The following is a 22,081-nucleotide window of genomic DNA, read 5'->3' as shown; positions in this document are numbered from 1 at the left end:
GCTGAAAAAGTATCTCACAGTATCATTGCACTTGATTGGTCAGCAAACTCGCCTTACCGAAACCCCATAGAGAATCTGTGGGGTATTGTCAAGAGGAAGATGAGACATCAGACCCAACAATGCAGACGAGCTGAAGGCCACTATCAAAGCAACCTGGGCTTTCATAACACCTTAGCAGTGCCACAGGCTTATCGCCTCCGTGCCACGCCGCATTGATGCAGTAATTCATGCAAAAGAAGCCCTGACCAAGTATTGAGGGCATATACTGTACATACTTTTCAGTAGGCCAACATGTCGGTATTAAAAATGATTTTTCAGACGGAAACCCTTAACGTTAGGGCAACGCTGATATGAACAGGCCCTAATAGCCTGCATTAACTTTTTCAGCAATTTGTGCTACAGTAGTTCGGAGTGGGCTGTGAGATCGGACTAGCCTTCCCTCCTCCCGCGTATCAATAAGGCTTGGGCGCTCAATATCCTGTCACCGGTTCACAGGATGTCCTTCCATGGACCACTTTGGTAGATACTAACCACTGTATACCGGGAACACCCCACAAGACCTGTTGTTTTGGAGATGCTCTGACCCAGTCGTTTAGCCATCAAAATTTGGCCCTTGTCAAAGTCGCTCAGATCCTTACGCTTGCCCATTTTTCCTGCTTCCACCACATCAATTGCTTCCAAGAACGGACTGTTCACTTGCTGCCTAATATATCCCACCCCTTGGCAGGCGCCATTGTAACGAAATAATCAATGTTTGCCACTTCTTGTTCCTAGGTTTGGCACCTATTCTCCCAGCTTATGCAATGACCAAGCTACTTTCTATTCTTTGGTATGGTAGGATCTACTGTGCTGTAAAGATAAACTACCAGTGACCACAGCTATAGTGTCCATTGCATATGTGGTCCACGAAACAGGAAAATCATTGATTGCTGGGGAGGAGTCCATGAGAACTCAAAGAAAGGAGGTTATTAGTGGAAAACATATAGCAGCCTGTACTGTATTGGAATGAAATTACATAATATGGGTTTTGTATGTGATGTCAGGCTTCAGTTATATACGTGAGAAAGTGTCATGTAACGTTCTAGCATTTTAATGGCAAATTTAATGTAACATGGCAGAGAGATAATCATTTCCTTATTTGTATTACCCCAATCTTACCTGTATTTTAATAGCATATGGCTCTTGTTGGTGGAGATAAGCTTGCCTCTCGAGGAATGCCCTTCTGGTAAAGTAGCCCCTTATGTGAGCTTGAAGCAGAGTAATCAGATTTTCGTTTGCCATCCATAGCTGTTCCCGGTTATAGTCGGAGGTAATTTTTCCACAAATGGTCTGAGAAAAATGTAAATTAACATGTATTATTGGTTGATTCTTATCTCTATTTTGGATGAACTAAGACATTCAAATAAATGGGAATTTGAACATAGAATATATACTTATGCAGGCAAAGATTGGCCTACCATTTGTGTCATTCAGTATCGAAGCCTCTACTATGAGGATGGTTTGTGTGTTGCACACAAAAAAAAGCTGATAAAAAACCGTAACATATGACAGCCTATACCATATGTGCTCACAATATGACAGTCAGTGGCGTAACTACCGCTATAGCAGCCTTCGCGGCTGCTACGGGGCCTGCAGCATGAGGGGGCCAGTGCCACCCGCCGGCACGGGCCCCCCATGGCCGGAGGCTCCGCTAGCAGCCGCTATGGCTGCTACAGTACGACGGCACTGAAGGGGTCGTTCCTACAAAAGACATACATCCCCTATCCACAGGATAGGGGATGCATGTGTGATCGCTGGGACGCCCAGCGATAAGGAGAACGGGGGACCGACAAACCTCGGACTTCCGGGGTCTGTCTGCAGCTCCATAGAAATGAATTGTGCACTGGTCGCGCTTGTGCGCATGCGTGACCAGCGCACCTTTCATTTTTAGTGAACTGCGGAGACTCCGGAAGTCAGAGGTTAGTCATGGAGAACTTGGGGGGACTTTCGGTCCCCCGTTCTACTTATCGCTGCCAGCGATCACACATGTATCCCCTATCCTGTGGATAGGGGATACAGCTCTTTTGTAGGACAAACTATAGGCCGTTTTTTTTTGGGGGTTGGCTATATGGCGTTATCTACTGGGGGGGGGGTCTGCATGGCACTATCTATGGGGGGGGTTCTGTATGGTGTTATCTACAGAGGGGACTCTGTATGGCGTTATCTACAGGGGGGTGTCTGTATGGCGTTATCTACAGGGGGGTGTCTGTATGGCGTTATCTACAGGGGGGTGTCTGTATGGCGTTATCTACAGGGGGGTGTCTGTATGGCGTTATCTACAGGGGGGTGTCTGTATGGCGTTATCTACAGGGGGGTGTCTGTATGGCGTTATCTACAGGGGGGTGTCTGTATGGCGTTATCTACAGGGGGGTGTCTGTATGGCGTTATCTACAGGGGGGTGTCTGTATGGCGTTATCTACAGGGGGGTGTCTGTATGGCGTTATCTACAGGGGGGTGTCTGTATGGCGTTATCTACAGGGGGGGGGTCTGTAATCTACAGGGGGTCTGTACGGTGTTATCTACAGGGGGGTCTGTATGGCATTATCTACAGGGGGGCTGTATGGCATTATCTAGAGGGGGGCTGTATGGCGTTATCTACAGGGGGGATTGGGGCTGTAAGACGTTATCTACAGGGGGCTGTGTATGGTGCCATCTATGGGGGGGCGCTGTGTGGTGGAATCTATAGGGAGGCACTATCTACAAGGGGGGTTGTGCGATACCCAGCGGAGGGGGGTCCCAGTCAAAAGTTTGCTATGGGGCCCAGTCTTTCCTAGTTACGGACCTGGTGACAGTGATCAGTGCACCACTTCTGCTGATAATGAATAGAGCCACTGTCATATGACAGCTGCACATTCTCTTACTTCCTGCACAAAACAGGCAAAAGGAAGGCAACATAAAATATTTATGCTCAAAACTCAATTTGACATACTTTGTGTATTTGCCTTTGAACAAACATCCTCTCTTTGCTAGGAGTTAACCTAAAGCTAACTATAGGCATGTTACAAAGGACAGCCGAAGAATCTTTTGGCCAGTAGCCATTGCCCTCACTCAGCCAAGCTGAACATGCTTATTTCAAGTGGGTGAGGGAGATGAGGCTAAGGAGCTGCCAGATCCCTTTGGTGCGACTTCGTTCATGGAGAAAAAATAGGATCCAACAGGTTCAAATATAAATCGGTCAAAATTATTCTTTTTTTCTCTGATGGATAGCATTGGTTTGTAAGTTCCCATAGACATTACATTAAATTACAGAATATGTTAAGTGTACATCCACCTTCCATTAGACAACCACTAGTATAAAATATATTTGAATCCTTTTTCTTACTAAACACAATTCCACCTCAGTTTCAAAATGTATGCACCCTTCTCCAATCAGCAGGGGGAACTGCACTATATTGCCCATCAAAATGATGGATCGAGAGCAGGTGAACATCTCTTATTTATCCAGTTCAGGAACCAGTGCTAGTCAGGAGGTGGGACGTTACCTCTAGGCAGATGAGAGGTTTAACCCTTGCTCACAATATGACGTGCCAGGTGTGTCATAGTGCAGGGGGTGATGTATGGAGCGGGCTCACGCGCTTAGCCCGCTCTATATGCTCCGGCTGTCAGCTGTGTATTACCGCTGACACCCAGGACTAACGGGCACGAATAGCAATTGCACTGATCCTGACGTTTAACCACTTAAATGCCGTGGTCAATAGCAACCGCTCCATCTAAGCAGTTAGAAAGAATTACTGGTTAAAGTCTCCAAGGGGACTAATAGAAAGCGTAAAAAAAAGTTAAATGAAGTTATCAGTAGTGAAAAAAAATATCAACATATTAAAAAAGTACAAAAAAACACTGTACCTATTTTTCCCCCAAAGTAATGTTAGAAAAAAAAAGTTAACTTAACTGGTATCGCCGCGTCTGTAAAAGTCCAAACGAACACAATATAACGTTATTTAACGCTTGGTGAACGCTGTAAAAAAACAAAAAAGCAAAAGCCCAAATTCCTGTTTTTTGGTCACCTTCGCTCCCCAAACAATGGAATAAAAAGGGATCAAAAAGTCGCATGTACCCCAAAATGGCAACAATAAAAACTACAGCTCGCCCCGCAAAATATAAGCCCCCACACTGCTCAAATGGATAGAGCCATAACTTTGTTTTTTATTTTTCTAAAAATGTGGCGACACAAAACAATTTTATTTTTTTAACAAAGTTTTTATTTATAAAAGTGGTAAAACATAAAAAAAAAAAATAGAATCTTGATATCGCCGTAATCATATCAAGCCATAGAATAAAGTGAACATGTCGTTTTTACCGTACAACGAACGCTAAGGGTATGTGCACACGCTAGCTGGCTTTTACGTCTGAAAAGACAGACTGTTTTCAGGAGAAAACAGTTGCCTCGTTTGTCGTAAATGCTCCTCTTCGCATTTTGCGAGGCTTCTCTGACAGCCGTAAATTTTGAGCTGTTCTTCATTGAGTTCAATGCAGAACGGCTCAAATTACGTCTGAAAGAAGTGCCCTGCATATAATGTATATAAGTGTCCTGCACTTCTTTTGACGAGGCTGTATTTTTACGCGTCGTCGTTTGACAGCTGTCAAACGACGACGCGTAAATGACAGGTTGTCTGCACAGTACGTCGGCAAACCCATTCAAATGAATGGGCAGATGTTTGCTGACGTATTGTAGCCTTATTTTCAGACGTAAAACGAGGCATAATACGCCTCGTTTACGTCTGAAAATAGGTTGTGTGAACCCAGCCTAAAAACTAAACCCTCCAAAAAATTAAGCAATCGCTGTTTTTTGCCCACTTGACCCCACAAATAATTTTTTTCAGTTTCCCATTACATTATATGTTACAATAAGGCTGGGTTCACACGAGCACATTAACGTCCGTAATGGACGGAGATATTTCGGCCGGAAGTCCCGGACCGAACTCAGTGCAGGGAGCCAGGCTCCTAGCATCATAGTTATGGACGATGCTAGGAGTCCCTGCCTCTCTGCAGGACAACTGTCCCGTACTGTAATCATGTTTTCAGTACGGGACAGTAGTTCCACTGAGAGGCAGAGACTCCTTGCATCGTACATAACTATGATGCTAGGAGCCCGGCTCCCTGCACAGAGTTCGGTCCGGGACTTCCGGCCGAAATACGTCCGTCCATTACGGACGTTAATGTGCTCGTGTGAACCCAGCCTAAATGGTCACATGAAAAACTACATCTTGCCCCACAAAAAATAAGCCCTCATATAGCTATGTTGATCAAAAAATAAAAAAAGTTATGGCTTTTGGAAGGCGGGGAGGAAATAACGAGAATGAAAAAATTAAAATTGGCTGCGACGAGAAGGTGTTAAAGGAACACTCCAGGAAAAATATAATGTTCTACCTATTGCAGCAATGCGTGACTTCTATCTTTGGTGTTCTCTGAATCTCCGAGTCGTACAGGCCCTGCACTAGGTATAAGGGTATGTTCACACGGCAGCGTCCGTAACGGCTGAAATTACGGGGATGTTTTCAGGAGAAAACATCCCCGTAATTTCAGCCGTAACGGCAAGTGCAGGCGCTTGAACGCCGCGTCCATTACGGACGTAATTGGCGGTGCTTTTCATTGGAGTCAATGAATAATGGCTCCATTTACGCCCCAAGACGCGGGAGTCTATTTACGCGCTGTCTTTTGACAGCGGCGTGTAAATATACGCCTCGTGTGAACAGACAAACGTCAGCCCATTGCTTTCAATGGGCAGATGTTTGTCAATGCTATCGAGGCGCATTTTCGGACGTAATTCGGGGGTTAATACGCCTGAATTACGTCCGTAAATAGGCCGTGTGAACATACCCTAACACAGTATCCTGAACTGTTGCTTTAACTTTTGTTACATCAAGCCTACATGTTTCTCCCATTATTAATACTGTAATGCAGTCTATAAATTATACCAAACCCGATGACACTCCCTATTTGCAAACCATGCCCTCTATTTTCATGACCACACCCACAAATATTATACAAACCGGACGTCTCCACTGCTCCCTACAGCTACAGAAATTATAGCCCTGTGACTTTTTATTTCAAGATTACACCTCTGTAGTCTTAGGCCCTGTTCACCCTGAGTTTTTGCAAGCGAAAAAATCTGCCTCATAGATTTTGACCTGCCTGCACGCGTTTTGTTGCGTTTCACACGCAGCGATTTCGCGCCGTGGGCAAATAAAAGCTGCAAAAACCGCTTTCTCTGCCTTTTATTGATGTCAATGGGAGGTCAGAGACGGAAACGCATGAAGAAAGGGTATGTCGCTTCTTTCTCTCAAAAAAACGCCTCCGCCTCCCATTGGAATCAATGGGAGGCGATTTTGGGCGCTGTTTCTGTATCAAAAACAACGGCAAAATACTCTGTGTGAACTCCCCCTTAGGCTGTGTTCACACTGAGTTTTTTGCAGGAGGAAAATTCTGTTTGGGATTTTGACCTTCCTGAACGGCGTTTGCGGACCGTAATACGAATGCTACGAATAGGTGTCCATGCTGGGAATTATGGAGCATGTCCTACTTACCATATTTTACGGGCCGTGCTCCCATACTTTGTCGGCGGCGGGCCATGATTACTGGCACGGGCGTGTGCATTAGGCCTAAGTCTGATGTTTCCCAGCTGTCAGAAAACGGCTGCGTATGTTGTGTATGTAGTTGACATTTAGAAGCAAATTCTAAGAAACCTTGAAATATTTTACAAGGATTTCACGTTACTTATTACAAAAGAGAAGAAATAAGAAGTCTATAAATATCTGATTAGATGTATCTGGAATACTTTACCGCTATTATGAAGGATCATTAGTGTAATTTAGGAAGTCTCAAAGGGGTTTTCTCATCAGAAACAACCCCTCTCAGATAGGAACTGTCGTTCTGGCTAAAGGGACCCCCAGCAAACAGCGGATTTTGCCCGGGAAGCATTGGCCAGCCAGAGATGAATACAGAGCGACTCTTCGTTCTAGCCGTGACCAATTAGTATAGAAAGTATTTTGGGCTAATTGTATACGTTTTACTTCTTAAAAAAAGGTAACGTTCCTTAGCGGAAACCAGACAACCTCTTTAAAGCATTTACACTAAATGTTTATTTTCTGCTATAAAGTCTTTTAAAATCAGCACTATTAGATTGTCCAGCTTCGGAGACCCCCCCCCCCCACCCAGCTTATTTAATTTGGTCAAAGTCCCTATCACAGGGTAGGTTTATGTGTGGGTGATGTTCCTGGGTGTCATTGAGGGATAGAGGGTGGTATTATGGAATATATATATAAAAAAAATAAAAACTAAGTTATGTTCTTCCCTAAATTTTAACCAATCAGTGTTTCGCTGTATAAATAATAACACTAGGAATAGGTGGGGGAAAAGGTGAAAAATGGGAAAATAAAAACTGGCCATCCGACAACTATCATGCTGAAATTCAGGTACCGAGTGCTTTCGGAAAACACCTCCTTTGGCACCAGCAGAGCTTGTCACACCTCTGGATGAGAGCCAATTCTATTTCTGTTAGGTTTAAAGCTACCGATGCGGTTTGATCGAGCCTAAACCAGACTGCTATGGACTGTATATGTTTTCTCAGGTTTTTTTTTTATAAACACACATTTCTAAAATACCTGAATTTCTTCTCGGCTAAGCCAAGTGTTTTTAGGAGTAATTCCTTCTGGAGGAGACCAGCAGCCTTCCCTTGTTTCAGTATTATAATAGTAGTCAAATTTGTCTTTTAATCTTATTTTCAGCCATGAGTTTTCTTCTGTCTCTGTAGAACCTGGTGGTGTGAAATTGGTACAGGCATGTGATTAGTGAAGAGATACAATATATAGAGCTATTTAAACCATAAGCTAAGTTTAAAGGTGTGGGTCCAGCCAATGGAATGGTAGGGGTCTGACCAATGGAACCCCATTAAATGCTAGAACAAGGACCCTGGTCCCCCTATCCCAACCATACCACCATGATGATGGGGAGTGTGATTGGAGTGGTGGACAAGCACGAGCATTTTTAAAAATGAGGGAACAGTTTTTGACATGCAGGATGGAGCCGTTACCCATCACATCTAAATTCATAACTTAGATGTAATTGATAACAGGTGGATCTTGCGTGTCAGAGTCAGTCCCGCTGACCTGACTGATACAGGTTTCAGCGCGAGATACAGCTGCTCTGTATACAGGATACAAAGCAGCAGTATCTCAAAAAGTAAATTTTTTTAAATAAAAAGCATTTAGATGGTTGAACCAAACAAACCGATAGACATTTTTCTTAAAAAAACAAAAACGGTCAAAAGGTGTACATAGCCTTTAATGGATACGGATTTATTATCCAGCTGAATGGGAGTAAGCTCCACCTAGTAGTCGCTGCAGGCACCCAGAATTGTATTAAATAATTCAATGTCTGTGGGGGAAAAAAGCAGGGGATTTGGAGAAGTGGAAACTAAAAGTAATCAGTACGAAGTTTTGGACATATTTAGATTGAAAAAATAAATAAATGTAAAAAAATGGTGATCCTGATTAGTTACCAAATCCTGTCATTGCGCCTATATTTCAGAAATATTCTAAGTGCCCATTAAGATTTGCGTGCCCCTTAATTCTGGGAATTGGTGGGGGTCCCAGCAGTTGGACCTCCCAAAACACACACTGATGGCGTATCCTAGCAATGAGAAAACCTTTTTAAAAAGGATATTTCCATGTAAGTTATTTCTCAAATTGCTGCTTAATACTGTAGAATCATTGAAGGGAACCGGTCACATTGAAACCGCAGTCAGCATGTTATAGGGCAGGTGGAGCGGAGAAGATTGATGAATATTTTTGTAGCAAAAGATTGAGTATAACTTGTAATTTACTCATTTAAACCTCTGCTCATTCTTGACTCAAGTGTCCAGTGGGCGGTCATAATGACTGATTGACGGCTATCTCTGTATTCATACTCATACAGGGAAGGCTGTCAATCTGTGTAGAACCGCCCACTGGACTCCTAAGCCCAGAATGAGCAGAGGTTTAAATGAATAAATTACAAGTTGTACTGAATCTTTTTCTACAAAAATATATAACAACCTGCTCAGCTCCCCCTATAGAACATGCTGCCCACAGATTTAAATGCATTTTCAATGTAACAGGTTGCCTTTAATAGAATTGCAATGACTTTGTTTAGAGCGCATATTCATGCTGTCCGGGGACGGACATTACCTTCATTTGCCTTCTCTTTCTTGGCCTGTGATAGGTCTTTGTGATACACTTCAGCACACTCTGGTAGAATTCCCTTTAGTCCAGCATTAGATGACTGTAACGCTAGCAATGTATGTCGAGACTCATCCTGTTCCAAAGCCAGGTTAATTTCTGCCACACCAGCTGCCACTAGACGTGGATCAGAGGAAAATCAAAGTTTAAAAAATGTCATATGAGAAAGTTATTTTAGTGATGTTACATTTCATGGTAATACTTAGAGGATCTGTCACTAGTTGAGTAATGCCCCATCTCCTAGCTAATCTGATAGGTGCGGTCACACAGATAATGCTAGTGAAAATTGTGTCCCAAAAAGTTTATTATTTTAAAAGTTAGGAGTTTTTTTCTAAATATTCAAATAAGACTATACTTGACAAATGGGTGTCAGCACCAGCTATTCTCCTGAGGTGGCGCTACCTGACAGCCTCCAACGCTGTCCTATCAGCATGAAGCTGCTTCACACAGTGTGAGAGACTGAGGCTGGAGGCGAGGGGGATCACGTCAAATAACCATATCTCTGGCTGTGGCTTGCCTAGAACAGCGGTTCTGGTGGCAAATGAAAGAGGAGATTTCACATGGCACCATATCGCAATTCTAGCTGTGAAACAACCAGAGGTATCATCAGTGGAATGGAAGCTGTATACCATATGATGACACTGTTACTGGGCAGGGAAGAGGGGGATGCTGTATGCTGATTGGACAACGTCATACAGAAAACATTACACCGCCCAGAGTGAAAAGAAAGAGTCACCTCCTATTTGGCTATTCGAGCCAAATCATCATATTTAGGAAAAACGCACATAACTGCAATGAAACGTTTTTGTAAAAAATAAAAATACACTGTAGTTATCACCATCATAGCGCCTATTAGATTAGTTAGGAGGTAAGGAATTAATAATAAACTAGTGACAGATCCTATTTAGTGGGGTTCTCATCACCCTATAATATGAAATCTGCTACTTAGAAACATTAAACAATACAATTTTCTACAGATTAGATTTTATGGTATTCTGACCGAGGTGGGACATTGGTTATCATAGTCCTCTACGTAGATACACTTTTTTAATCATGGAGCGGTGTATTTGGACAATATATTTTAAATATAGCATCTCACTTGGAATGTGTTGTATACAAATGCTACATTCTCCATAGCTCTGAGCGACCAGCAAAACATGATGTAACAAGTCCATGGTGATAGCATAAAGAAGTGTCCTAAGGCTGCCCATACACAGTAGATCCCACCAATATCTATGTCTTGATTCATTAATGTGTATAGGGGTCTCCCGATTATCAATATGCCTGACCCATTTAGTTCTTCCAGGAGGTAAGCCAGTGTCTGAGGCGTCTGGCAGCCTCTCTTTACCCACTAAAATAAACATGCAAACTTGTCAGTGAGCAGCGGGCACGCTTATAAACAGGGGGAGAATATGGTCAGCCAAATCAGCATTAGACAGTTGCATAACTTTTCATTATACGACTAAACTTTTTTTTAAATCTAAAACCGGAAAACCTTTCTAAACAAACGCAATGGTCACATTGGGCAGGAAAGACAGATAAAGATGACCATACATAGCCCCGTATCCTGAAGCATGTGCAGCAGCATTCACACTGTAGTGTCTCCTCGTATTAAAATAATTCATCTTTCCAGCAGGGCCAGATTATAGAATGGGCAAGAGGGTCAATCTGGGGCATCTAGCATTTAGGGATCTCCGTAAACCAATTCCCACCATTTTCAAAGTGCCAAGTTGTGCATTTTTTTGAGCACTGGTATTTGTGTTCTATATGGTACTAATACTGGTTTGCAGTATAGCTTTATTATTATGTGCGCATTATATTTTGTGGTCACTGTGTTGTATTTTTATTTGCCACTGAATTGCTGTATTATTGTCCCTGGGGTCTCCGCTATTCCTTACCCAGTCCCCTTCTGTAGACTGATATATTTGTGACTTTGGCTATAAAACAGATCATTTTACTTACAGAGTGAACTATGAAGCTGTCCACTATATAAAAGATAGCATTTTTAAGTTATTAAAGTGTACGCTACACACAATTTTGGGAGAATTTCATTATGGGCAGTATTTTTTAGCCGAATCACTCCAGATAGCTGTAAATAGAAGTGATCCCAACAGAGCTTAGGAAAACCACAGCAAAATCCAGTAACACGCAGTTCCCCTCTACCAGTCATCGGGTTATCATATTCAGACTTAGGCCTCATGACCACTTCAGTCTTTATTCTTCCGGGTGCTATCCGTTTTTTTTAACGGATAGCACCCTGACACATTTATTTCATTTCAATGGGGCCATGCACCCTTCCGTTGTTTTAAGGGAACCGTGTGGCCGTTCCGTCAAAAATAGGACAGGTCCTACTCCTGTCCGTTTTCGATGGAACAGTCTTGGCCTTTTCATTGATTTGGTCCGTGAAACAACAGACTGCACACGGAAGCCATCAGTGCGCGGCGCGTGTTTCACAGTTCAGTCATTAATGGCCGTACGATGGCCAACGGAAGTGTGCATGAGTCCTAAATGCCTTCATATATGGTTTTCTATAGTTTTCTGACACATTCGATGGTCAGCTGTGAGAAATTCGCTGCTGCCGTCCCGTTCTGAGTTTGGATGGTTCATTTTGTGCAGAAGGAGCGTTGCGCTTGAGGCAATTCCCTAATACTGTAGACACACAAGTTTAAAGTACACAGTAAGATAAAAAGAGAACATACCTCTGTTTGCATCTTGTCTGTTCTGATTGGCATCATTAATTCCATTCTGTATTTCATCCAGCCACAGAGCTGCAGACTCGTCTTTGGATTCCTGAAAGTACACGACAGTAATATAGGATGTGCCAAGACTCTCATATATTGCAGAATTTTAACAGTCGACGTATATACTGGAACTACTATAAAAATGCAATGTCAGTTTTCTTTAGTTTAAAAAGGACAACTTAACCTCAGTTTGAAAAAGTCCTATGACCTGCTAGATTTTAGTTTGCCTATTCCAACACATGGGAGAGATTGTCATCTTACTCTCCGAAATAGAAGGGATAGTAGGGTGTTTCAAAAAAAGACTACATAGTTACAAAGATTGAAAAAAATCCCTCAATGACATTTGTCTGTAAATAAACATATAGCTTTTTTTTTTAATGCTGACATATCTGCCATTACTACCTCTTGGGGTAGGGCCTTCTATAGTTTGACTACTCTAACTGTAAAGAACCCTTTACTATATCGATTTCTGAGCACTATGAGAACTTCTGCTGCAAGTATGTAGCTGGGGGAGGCAGGCAGGACATGTGCCCCGGGTGCCATCCTGCCTTGGCTAGGGTATTTAGATAGAAGACTAGGGCTGCAAACGGAATCTTTCCCATAGGTGAAAGAGAGCCTAGCTAAAACACTGTTCGCTTATTAGAGAAAAAAAAAGTGTCTTTTTTTAATTTCATTCTTTACAGAATCAGAAGACATGCCCATAATGGTTTCCAATTGAAAACTAATTTTGGATGAGCATGCATGCCGCTCAAATAGACGCGGTACACTCCTACTGAGAGAGAACATGCATTCATACATTTCTTCTCATACTGTAGATGAAACATGGGGACTACATTTTTGTCTTTTAGGTTGTAAACCACATTCTACTTTTGATAAAGTAAAAACGGGTGATCTGAAAAGCAGGATTGTGGCACACAGCTGCCTCACATTTCAGGTATGCTTCAGCATGTTCCTTCCTGACCAGAAACTACAAATGACGGGAATTCAGAGTACGTTTTTACATGCAAAAAAAGTTCCTTGCCAAAGATTTCCACAGTGCAACATTAACATCTGAAGAGGCCCCACTTAGAAGACCATAATAAAAAAAGAAGACCGTGCTGATAACTGAACCTTCCAGATAGATGAGAAGGCTGTGAGTATAAGAGGGGATATCCTGTTTAAAATATCCCTATTTACGGAATGATAAGAAACAAAAGTGCAATTCCCGTCAGTGCAATTTAACCAGTCACTAAACACATCCATCTCACGTCATAAACGCCAATAGAAACTAAATGTCCATGCTTCCTTATGTAAACTGAACAGTAGCTATGTGAAATGTATCCATTGTATATTATGTGGTAATTTGCTGTTCCAGAAACTTCTTTACGTGATAAAACGTTTATGCATATGGTAGCTGCCTTTGGAGAATCATTTTTAGTAATACAAGTCAAGCCAAATCTTTTCCTATAGGAGCGGTCGGACGATACAGATGCAGGACTACGGGAAGTTTTAAAACATATGCTATTAGTCTGTAAATTTCTCTACAGATTGTCCATTAGTAGAGCACAGATTACAAAGTCTTGTAAGCACAATGTCCTGTATCTGCTGAAAAGCCAGCAGTAGGGAATTTCAATGGTCCTAACTGTAATATGGAAGTAACTACATCACACATTTTCTACAACAATTACACATTTCCTATAATATTTTTGCATGTTCACTTATCCTTCGGTAAGAATACTTTCTAAAACCGAATTCATCCACAAATAATTTTAAATTTATTTTACATTGGTCTCAAGCCATCACGCCTTTAGGACTGGGTAAGCGGCCAACATAACCGTTCCCCAAAGAAGACACATTTGTGGCACACATTTTTCACACAGATGCCACTTAATACAATGAATCAGAGGTCACATGGTTCATCTGCTCACAACAAGCTTCTGTACAGCATGTTCACAGTGAATCGTCCTGGTTATAAGCAAATTCCAACTAAATAAGCAGTAAGCAACAAAGTGTTTTATTACTGTGAACTTCTAAAGCATTGCTTGAGGCCTAGCAAGAAAAGCAATTATTAACCAAGACATACTAGGACATTAAAAATGAATGGAGGTGAAAAAATGTTACCATGACTAATTATGGTATGGGACATATGTAGTTTTATGTGACACTTTAGAGAAAGACACTATAGAAAAGACCCTAGGTAACTAGTCTCAGTACACTGTATGTTTATCACAACTTGTCGATGTAACAATGTATTATATACATTGTATTGTCATTTTCATCTCACTGTGGCGAGTGTGAGGTCATAGGCCATTTCATTGTGTTAAGTGTGATGTCACTGCAGTGATGATATCAAGCAAGAAACTGGGGTGGATGACAGAATCTCCATGGAAAAAGATTTACAATTTATTCATGCCAAATACAGGTGCATATAAAGATGGCAATGTTTTGGCTCCAAACAAGTGAGCCTTCGGTGATGATCTGTCATTTATATGGCTTGGCGAAATGTGCGTTTTAAAAGGAAAGAAAGAAACTTAAGCAGTTGTCAAACACGTCTGGAGCTGCTTATCTCTGTGAAGACAATTTAATTCCCTCTTCAACCAAGAAGGGTTTCTAAGGGTTTAGAACAACAATTGCAGCAAAATGACAGAGAATATGCAGAAAAAAGACGAATGAGGAACGACGCATCTACGGTTTCTTCGTTGATTGTACAAGCCTTAACATTTTGGTCATCGGCTGTACGGGTAAATGCTGCTCATAGCATCATGTAGAGCCGTCTTTAAGCTCACCAGAACGTCAGACAATTGTGGTTCGGATGATGAACTGATGACATTTTTTGGAATAAATGGAAAGTCAATCATGAAAGACAACAGATCGTCTCCAGTAGGCATGCGCCAACTTTCGTGACCTCATCAACATTCACTCAGGTAACAGAACAAGGAAGAAATCGTTCTGGGCATTTTATGATGTTAAGTACGGAGATGTTTTTCAAAAGGACAACCCTAGTCAGACCACCTATCAATAATAAGTCATTTACCATATGGCAGTTTATATGGCCACGTTAAAGGGCTTGTCCAGGATTAGAAACAAAGGGCTGCCCTCCCCTCAGAAATAGCACTACTCTTGCCCATGGGATGTGTTATTGCAGCTCATCCTTATTCACTTAAAATGGGGTTTAGTTGAAATACTAGACACAGGCCATAGACAAGAGTGGCGCGGTTTCTGGAAAAAAAAACAATAAAACCAACAGTCCCTTTATTCTAATCACAGTCAACCCATTGCGATAGAAGCTTGAGTCTGACCTTACAGAGAAGAAAACCTGCAGATATTTCCTAATCATTTGTAACTAATAAAAAAATGAGTGTGTGTACTTGAGGCCGGGAGCAATTACGGATTTACCTAACGTTACACGTACTACATTTATCAAGGAAGTGAGTCACTATCATTCTGTATATTACTCCTCTTGGGAAACCTTTTGCTTGGATGTTAGGGAACTGCATCATCAATAAATACAATATACAGCTATTATTCAAAGTGACTTAAAGTGACCCTCTGGTTCACAGTAAAAACGTCACTATACATGCAGAATGTACACTACCGTTCAAAAGTTTGGGGTCACCCAGACAATTTTGTGTTTTCCATGAAAAATCAGACTTATATTTATCAAATGAGTTGCAAAATGACTAGAAAATATAGTCAAGACATTGACAAGGTTAGAAATAATGATTTTTATTTGAAATAATAATTTTCTCCTTCAAACTTTGCTTTCGTCAAAGAATGCTCCATTTGCAGCAATTACAGCATTGCAGACCTTTGGCATTCTAGCTGTTAATTTGCTGAGGTAATCGGGAGAAATTTCACCCCATGCTTCCAGAAGCCCCTCCCACAAGTTGGATTGGCTTGATGGGCACTTCTTGCGTACCATACGGTCAAGCTGCTCCCACAACAGCTCTATGGGGTTGAGATCTGGTGACTGCGCTGGCCACTCCATTACAGATAGAATACCAGCTGCCTGCTTCTTCCCTAAATAGTTCTTGCATAATTTGGAGGTGTGCTTTGGGTCATTGTCCTGTTGTAGGATGAAATTGGCTCCAATCAAGCGCTGCCCACAGGGTATGGCATGGCGTTGCAAAATGGAGTGATAGCCTTCCTTATTCAAAATCCCTTTTACCTTGTACAAATCTCCCACTTTACCAGCACTAAAGCAACCCCAGACCATCACATTACCTCCACCATGCTTGACAGATGGCATCAGGCACTCTTCCAGCATCTTTTCAGTTGTTCTGCGTCTCACACATGTTCTTCTGTGTGATCCAAACACCTCAAACTTCGATTCGTCTGTCCATAACACTTTTTTCCAATCTTCCTCTGTCCAATGTCTGTGTGCTTTTGCCCATATTAATCTTTTCCTTTTATTAGCCAGTCTCAGATATGGCTTTTTCTTTGCCACTCTGCCCTGAAGGCCAGCATCCCGGAGTCGCCTCTTCACTGTAGCCGTTGACACTTCGCACATTAACAATGTATAGAGTGTATTTCTGATTAATTTAATGTTATCTTCATTGAAAAAAACTGTGTTTTTCTTGCAAAAATAAGGAAATTTCTAAGTGACCCTAAACTTTTGAACGTTCCTAGCATTCCTAGCCCCCTTTTCATATATGTAAAATAGCCACCAGCTTCTCACACTACTCCATGCACAGAGTGCTTTGGTAGTCTGAGACAAGCCCCCCGCTCTAGCAGTTACAACTTGGTCCAGGTGTCATATGAAGTTCACAGTACTATAAATGGTACATAGAAGGTGAGGCCCTGTTACAGATTATGCATTGGGGCCCCCGGAACATCCAGTTACGCCTTGGGTAATTGACCTTTTTCCTGAAGCAAAAATCTGTCTACTTATGCAGTGATTAGGGAGGGGAATGATCACTGCATAACTGCAAATGTACTTTTCAGGAATCTGGAAAAGCTGGGTGATCGCCTCTATAGGAGAGCCATTAGGATATGTGCACACGATAACTGCAATTACGTCTGAAAATACGGAGCCGTTTTCAGGAGAAAACCGCTCCTGAATTTCAGACGTAATTGCATGTACTCGCGTTTTGCGGGGCGTCTTTTACCGACGTAATTTGGAGCGGTTCTTCATTGGAGTCAATGAAAAACGGCTCCAATTACGTCCCAAGAAGTGTCCTGCACTTCTTTTGACGAGGCTGTATTTTTACGCGCCGTCTTTTGACAGCGACGCGTAAAATGACAGGTCGTCGGCACAGTACATCGTAAAGCCCATTGAAAGTAATGGGCAGATGTTTGCCGACGTATTGCGGCCGGTTTTTCAGATGTAATTCGAGGCGTAAAACGCCTCCATTACGTCTGAAAAGAGGTCGTGTGAACCCAGCCTGAGTGGCTCTCACCTGGGAAGATCTGTCAAAGGAAATTCTCTTTACCCTAAAAAGTTTTATGTTCTGGTTAGGGCATAGCTAGAGAAGCCTAGTAGAGAATGTGCCCCAGATGCTGGGTGCAAGGTGGCAGGTCCAACTAGCCAATCTACCCAAGTATGGTATTTAGATACAGGGTAAGGGAATTGAAAGAGGCTCTGTCACCAAATTATAAGTGGCCTATCTCCTACATAATGTGATCGGCGCTATATATTGTAGGTGACAGCAGTGTTTTTTATTTAGCTTCTTGTTTTTTTATTAGCTTCTTAATGCCCAAGTGGGCGTGTTTTTACTTTAGACCAAGTGGGCGTTGTACAGAGGAGTGTATGACGCTGACTAATCAGTGACCAATCAGCGTCTAAACACTTCAGTAACGTTAATATGTCAGTATAAGACAGCACATCGTGAACAACCCAGTGTCACTATGCGCTGACTAAATGAATGGAGAGAAGTGCATGACGCTGATTGGTCAGCGTCATACACTCCTTTGTACAACACCCACTTGGTCTAAAGTAAAAACACGTCCACTTGGGCATTAAGAAACGAATTAGCATAAAGCTAGAGTCGCTCCTAATGTTGTGAAAATAGATTGTTTTTCTAAATAAAAAGCATTACCGTCCCCTACATTATAGCGCCCATCTCCTTATGTAGAAGATATGGCACTTATAATGTGGTGACAGAGCCTCTTGAACTGAATCTTTGTACCGGGTGAAAGAAAGCCAAGTTACAACTCAGAAGAAACAGATTTCGCATAATTGCATACGTAAATAAGTTAAACGGGTTTCCAAGCGAATACAAAACACAGAAGTGTAGCTGGATGTGTCTGAATGCTCACCAGATCTCTCAGAAGTAGTTATTTTTCATTTTTATTATCTTGCCCAGCCATGTACAGCACCTCTATTTTGATACTCCCAGGGCTTGCTATGGGCAGGGTTACCAAAGTAAAAGAACTACAGTTCCCATGATTCCTCTACCCTCTCACAGACATTGAAATATATTTACAGCTGCCTGCATGCCCCCCCGCAGATAAAGAACAATTCCTTCAGAGACAGAAAGGGGGAGAGCAGGGCTCAGCGGAGATGAGGCATGTGATGTGTAAAGTTTAATACTACAGGAATGGGGAAAGAGGGGATATAACCACATCACACAAATAGGAGCATGGTCAAGTGACAACAAGTGAGACAATAGGGATTTCAGCTACATACAATACATTAAGGCTGGGTTCACACGACCTATTTTCAAACGTAAACGAGGCGTATTATGCCTCGTTTTACGCCTGAAAATAGGGCTATAATACGTTGGCAAACATCTGCCCATTCATTTGAACGGGTTTGCCAACGTACTGTGCAGACAACCTGTAATTTACGCGTCGTCGTTTGACAGCTGTCAAACGACGACGCGTAAATGGACTGCCTCGGCGAAGAAGTGCAGGACACTTCTTTGCCACGTAATTTGAGCTGTTCTTCATTGAACTCAATGAAGCACAGCTCAAGATTTACGAGCGTCTCAGACGCCTCGCAAAATGCGAGGAGGAGCATTTACGAGTGAAACGAGGCAGCTGTTTTCTCTTGAAAACAGTCTGTCTTTTCACACGTAAATGACAGCTAGCGTGTGCACATACCCTAAAGGCTATGTAAATGTTTGAAAGTGTTTGTTTTTCTTTAATAAAAGTTTGTGTTAATAAACTTTGTAAATACATTTTATTAAAAATCATTTTTACTTTTTGAGATACAGATGCTCTGTATTCTCTATACAGAGCAGCTGTATCAAGCTAATCACTGAATCAATCAGTCCCGCAGCCCTGACTGGTTCAGTGACAGCGGGTCCTGGGTGTCTCGGACACACAGGATCCACCTGTAAACTATCACATCTAAGTTCCTAACTTTTATTAAAAAACAAAAAAATAAACACACTTTCAAGCATTTACATAGCCTTTAAAGTCGTTGGGTAGATCGACCCAACAAGCTTTCGCACGAACAGACGTTCCCGATCATCGCCTCCAGTAATCATGATAAACTAAAAAGCAAGCAAACGCAGGAAAAAAAAACGTTTGTCGTCAGCACATCTCCTAGTGTAAACATAAGACAAGCTGCCGACACTATGCAAACCGTGTAGAGACCATCACATGAACGATTGTTCGTCCCCCACACCACACCCACGATGACTGCCCCATTAAAATCTACTAAACGAGCTCCGATCGACATACTAGTGTGGTTGTTCGGCGCTCGTTACGGACAGGAAATCTATCCGTGTAAAAAGACCTTTAGTGACTAAGCTTACTGCAGATAAACCATTTGAACAGATTTGATATTACTTGATATTACTTTCTATACTATAGCAATAATTTTCTCATCCCTTGGTTGAACTTGATGGACATGTGTCTTTTTTCAACCATACGACCTATGCAACTAGTTGAGAAATCATTAATCACTAAGAAAAGTGAAATCTAAGAAAACCCTCACTATCTGCAGGGATCAGTGAGCTCACTCAGCAGTCACGCGTTTCAGACCACACCTTTACATTTACAGAAGTCTCTTATCATGGCTGAAGATAGAACAATGCCCAGAGTTCATTGCATCTAGCCAGAATTTTAGCTAATCCGCAGTGTTTAAACTGTACCGTGAACTGCGAGTGTGGGTCTGCCTGTTCATTGTCAGTGGTGAGTGGAAAATGTGTCAAGTAATAATCTATATACTATACAATGTAAATAAAGGAGCTGCAGCAAGCACGCCAGACCCTGGAAAAATGCATATGTCCATTCTGAAGTGTTACAGATTATAAAAACATTTAGGAGTTCAACTACAGGAGCGACTCAAAAAAATAAAAAAAATAAAAAATACACCAATTGACTGGACAGGAGTCACCAGGTCATTTTTTGAGGTGGTCTAAGGTACAAAAATGGGTCTTCCACTCTTGTCCATGGCACTGTCTGGTATTGCAGCTTATCCCTATTCAAGTCAATGGGGCTGAGCTGCAATACCAGACAAAACGCAGACCCATTTTTCTAATACTGGACAACAACTTCATGTTTTTAGATGGTAGGGTTGTCACAATACCAGAATTTGGACTTCAATACCAATACTTTGTGTAGTATTGTGATTCTGCATACCAGACCGATACTTTGCCAACAATAATAATAATACTTTAAAAAAAAAAGTTCTTCCATTTTCTGATGTGAGGCACGTGAGGTGATGAATTTTGAACCTTCATGTGCCTCACATTAATAGTAATTAACCCCTTCATGTTCCTCAGTCAATGGACAACATTGGGTTAATGTGTGAGGTACATGATGGGGTTAATTACTATTAATGTGAGGCACATTGGGGTACTAAATTCATAACACCTCGTGCCTCCCATTAGTAAGTGAAAGAAAGCAGGGTTTTTTCTTTCACCGTAAACATCATAAATTACGCTATAAATGCCAAATTCCGAATGTGTATATATTTTATGTATTGATTCTTATTTTAATGTTTTTGGAAAAATGTTTGTGTTGAATGCTGCGGTCAGCTTTGATAGTAGCATACAAGGGAATAGCGCCAGAGATTTCTCTGATCTCTGCTGCAGCTGTGTAATACAGCCATTGCCCCGCTCCTGACAACAAGTGTGCGCGTGCGGTGGTCAGAATGAGGTGATGCGGCCGGCACTGCACTAATGAGTGGTGGTGCCCTGAAGACTGAGAACATGGGGGTGTTTTGCAGTGTCGCCCGCCATGTTCTCGGTATTCATTGCCGGCGCTCATTAGTGCAGCGCCGGCCGTATCACCTCATGATGACCGCGCGCACATACTTGTTGTCAGGAGCGGGGCAATGGCTGTATTACACAGCCGCAGCCCCACTGAATTAACCCCTTAGGGACGCAGCCTAGTTTGGGCCTAAAGGCTCAGAGCCCATTTTTCAAATCTGATATATTTCACTTTATGTGGAAATAACTTCGGAATGCTTTTACCTATCCAAACGATTCTGAGGTTGTTTTCTCGTGACACATTGGGCTTTATGTTAGTGGTAAAATTTGGTAGACAAATTAGGTCTACTTTAGATTGGCATAATTTTTTAAACATTATTTTATTTTTCTAGGACGTTACAAGGTTTAGAACATAAACAGCAATTTCTCATATTTTCAAGAAAACTTCAAAAGCCTTTTTTTTTTTTTAGGTACTAGTTCAGTTCTGTAGTGGCTCTGAGGGGCCTATGTATTAGAAACCCCCATAAAACACCCCATTTTAATAACTAGACCCCTATTCACAACAGCATTTAGAAAGTTTCTTAACCCTTTAGGCGTTTCACAGGAATTAAAGTAATGTGGAGGTGAAATTTGCAAATTTCATTTTTCTAGCAGAAATTCAATTTTATTCCATTTTTTTTTTTGTAACACAGAAAATTTTACCAGAGAAACACCACTAAATATGTATTGTCCAGATTCTGCAGTTTTTAGAAATGTCCCACATGTGGCCCTACTGCGCTCGTGGACTAAAACACAAGCCCCAGAAGCAAAGAAGCACCTAGTGCATTTTGGGGCCTCTTTTATACATATATATTTTAAGCAGCATGCCGGGTTTGAAGAGGTGTTGAGGTGCCAAAACAGTAGGAATCCCAAAAAAAGTGACCCCGTTTTGGAAACTACACAACCCAAGGAATTCATTTATGGGAGTTGTGACCATTTAGACCCCACAGTTTATTCACAGAAC

The 22,081-nt window shown here is 41.8% G+C and overlaps 1 protein-coding gene across 2 annotated transcripts in view; it reads right to left on the bottom strand.

Moving 5' to 3' along the window:
- The window catches only part of IQGAP2 (IQ motif containing GTPase activating protein 2), a 282,889-nt gene that overhangs the window by 53,062 nt on the left and 207,746 nt on the right, over positions 1-22,081 (bottom strand). For both annotated transcript variants that reach the window (XM_075838503.1, XM_075838511.1), the window contains 4 exons: positions 11,954-12,044; positions 9,204-9,371; positions 7,641-7,792; positions 1,159-1,329 (listed from right to left, as the gene is read on the bottom strand). In XM_075838503.1, the coding sequence (XP_075694618.1) occupies positions 1,159-1,329; positions 7,641-7,792; positions 9,204-9,371; positions 11,954-12,044 (582 nt within the window). The remainder of the gene's footprint in view (positions 1-1,158; positions 1,330-7,640; positions 7,793-9,203; positions 9,372-11,953; positions 12,045-22,081) is intronic.

The sequence above is a fragment of the Rhinoderma darwinii genome, chromosome 1 (assembly GCF_050947455.1).
Source record: "Rhinoderma darwinii isolate aRhiDar2 chromosome 1, aRhiDar2.hap1, whole genome shotgun sequence".
Classification (NCBI taxonomy): domain Eukaryota; kingdom Metazoa; phylum Chordata; class Amphibia; order Anura; family Rhinodermatidae; genus Rhinoderma; species Rhinoderma darwinii.
This window is presented reverse-complemented; position numbering and strand designations above follow the sequence as displayed.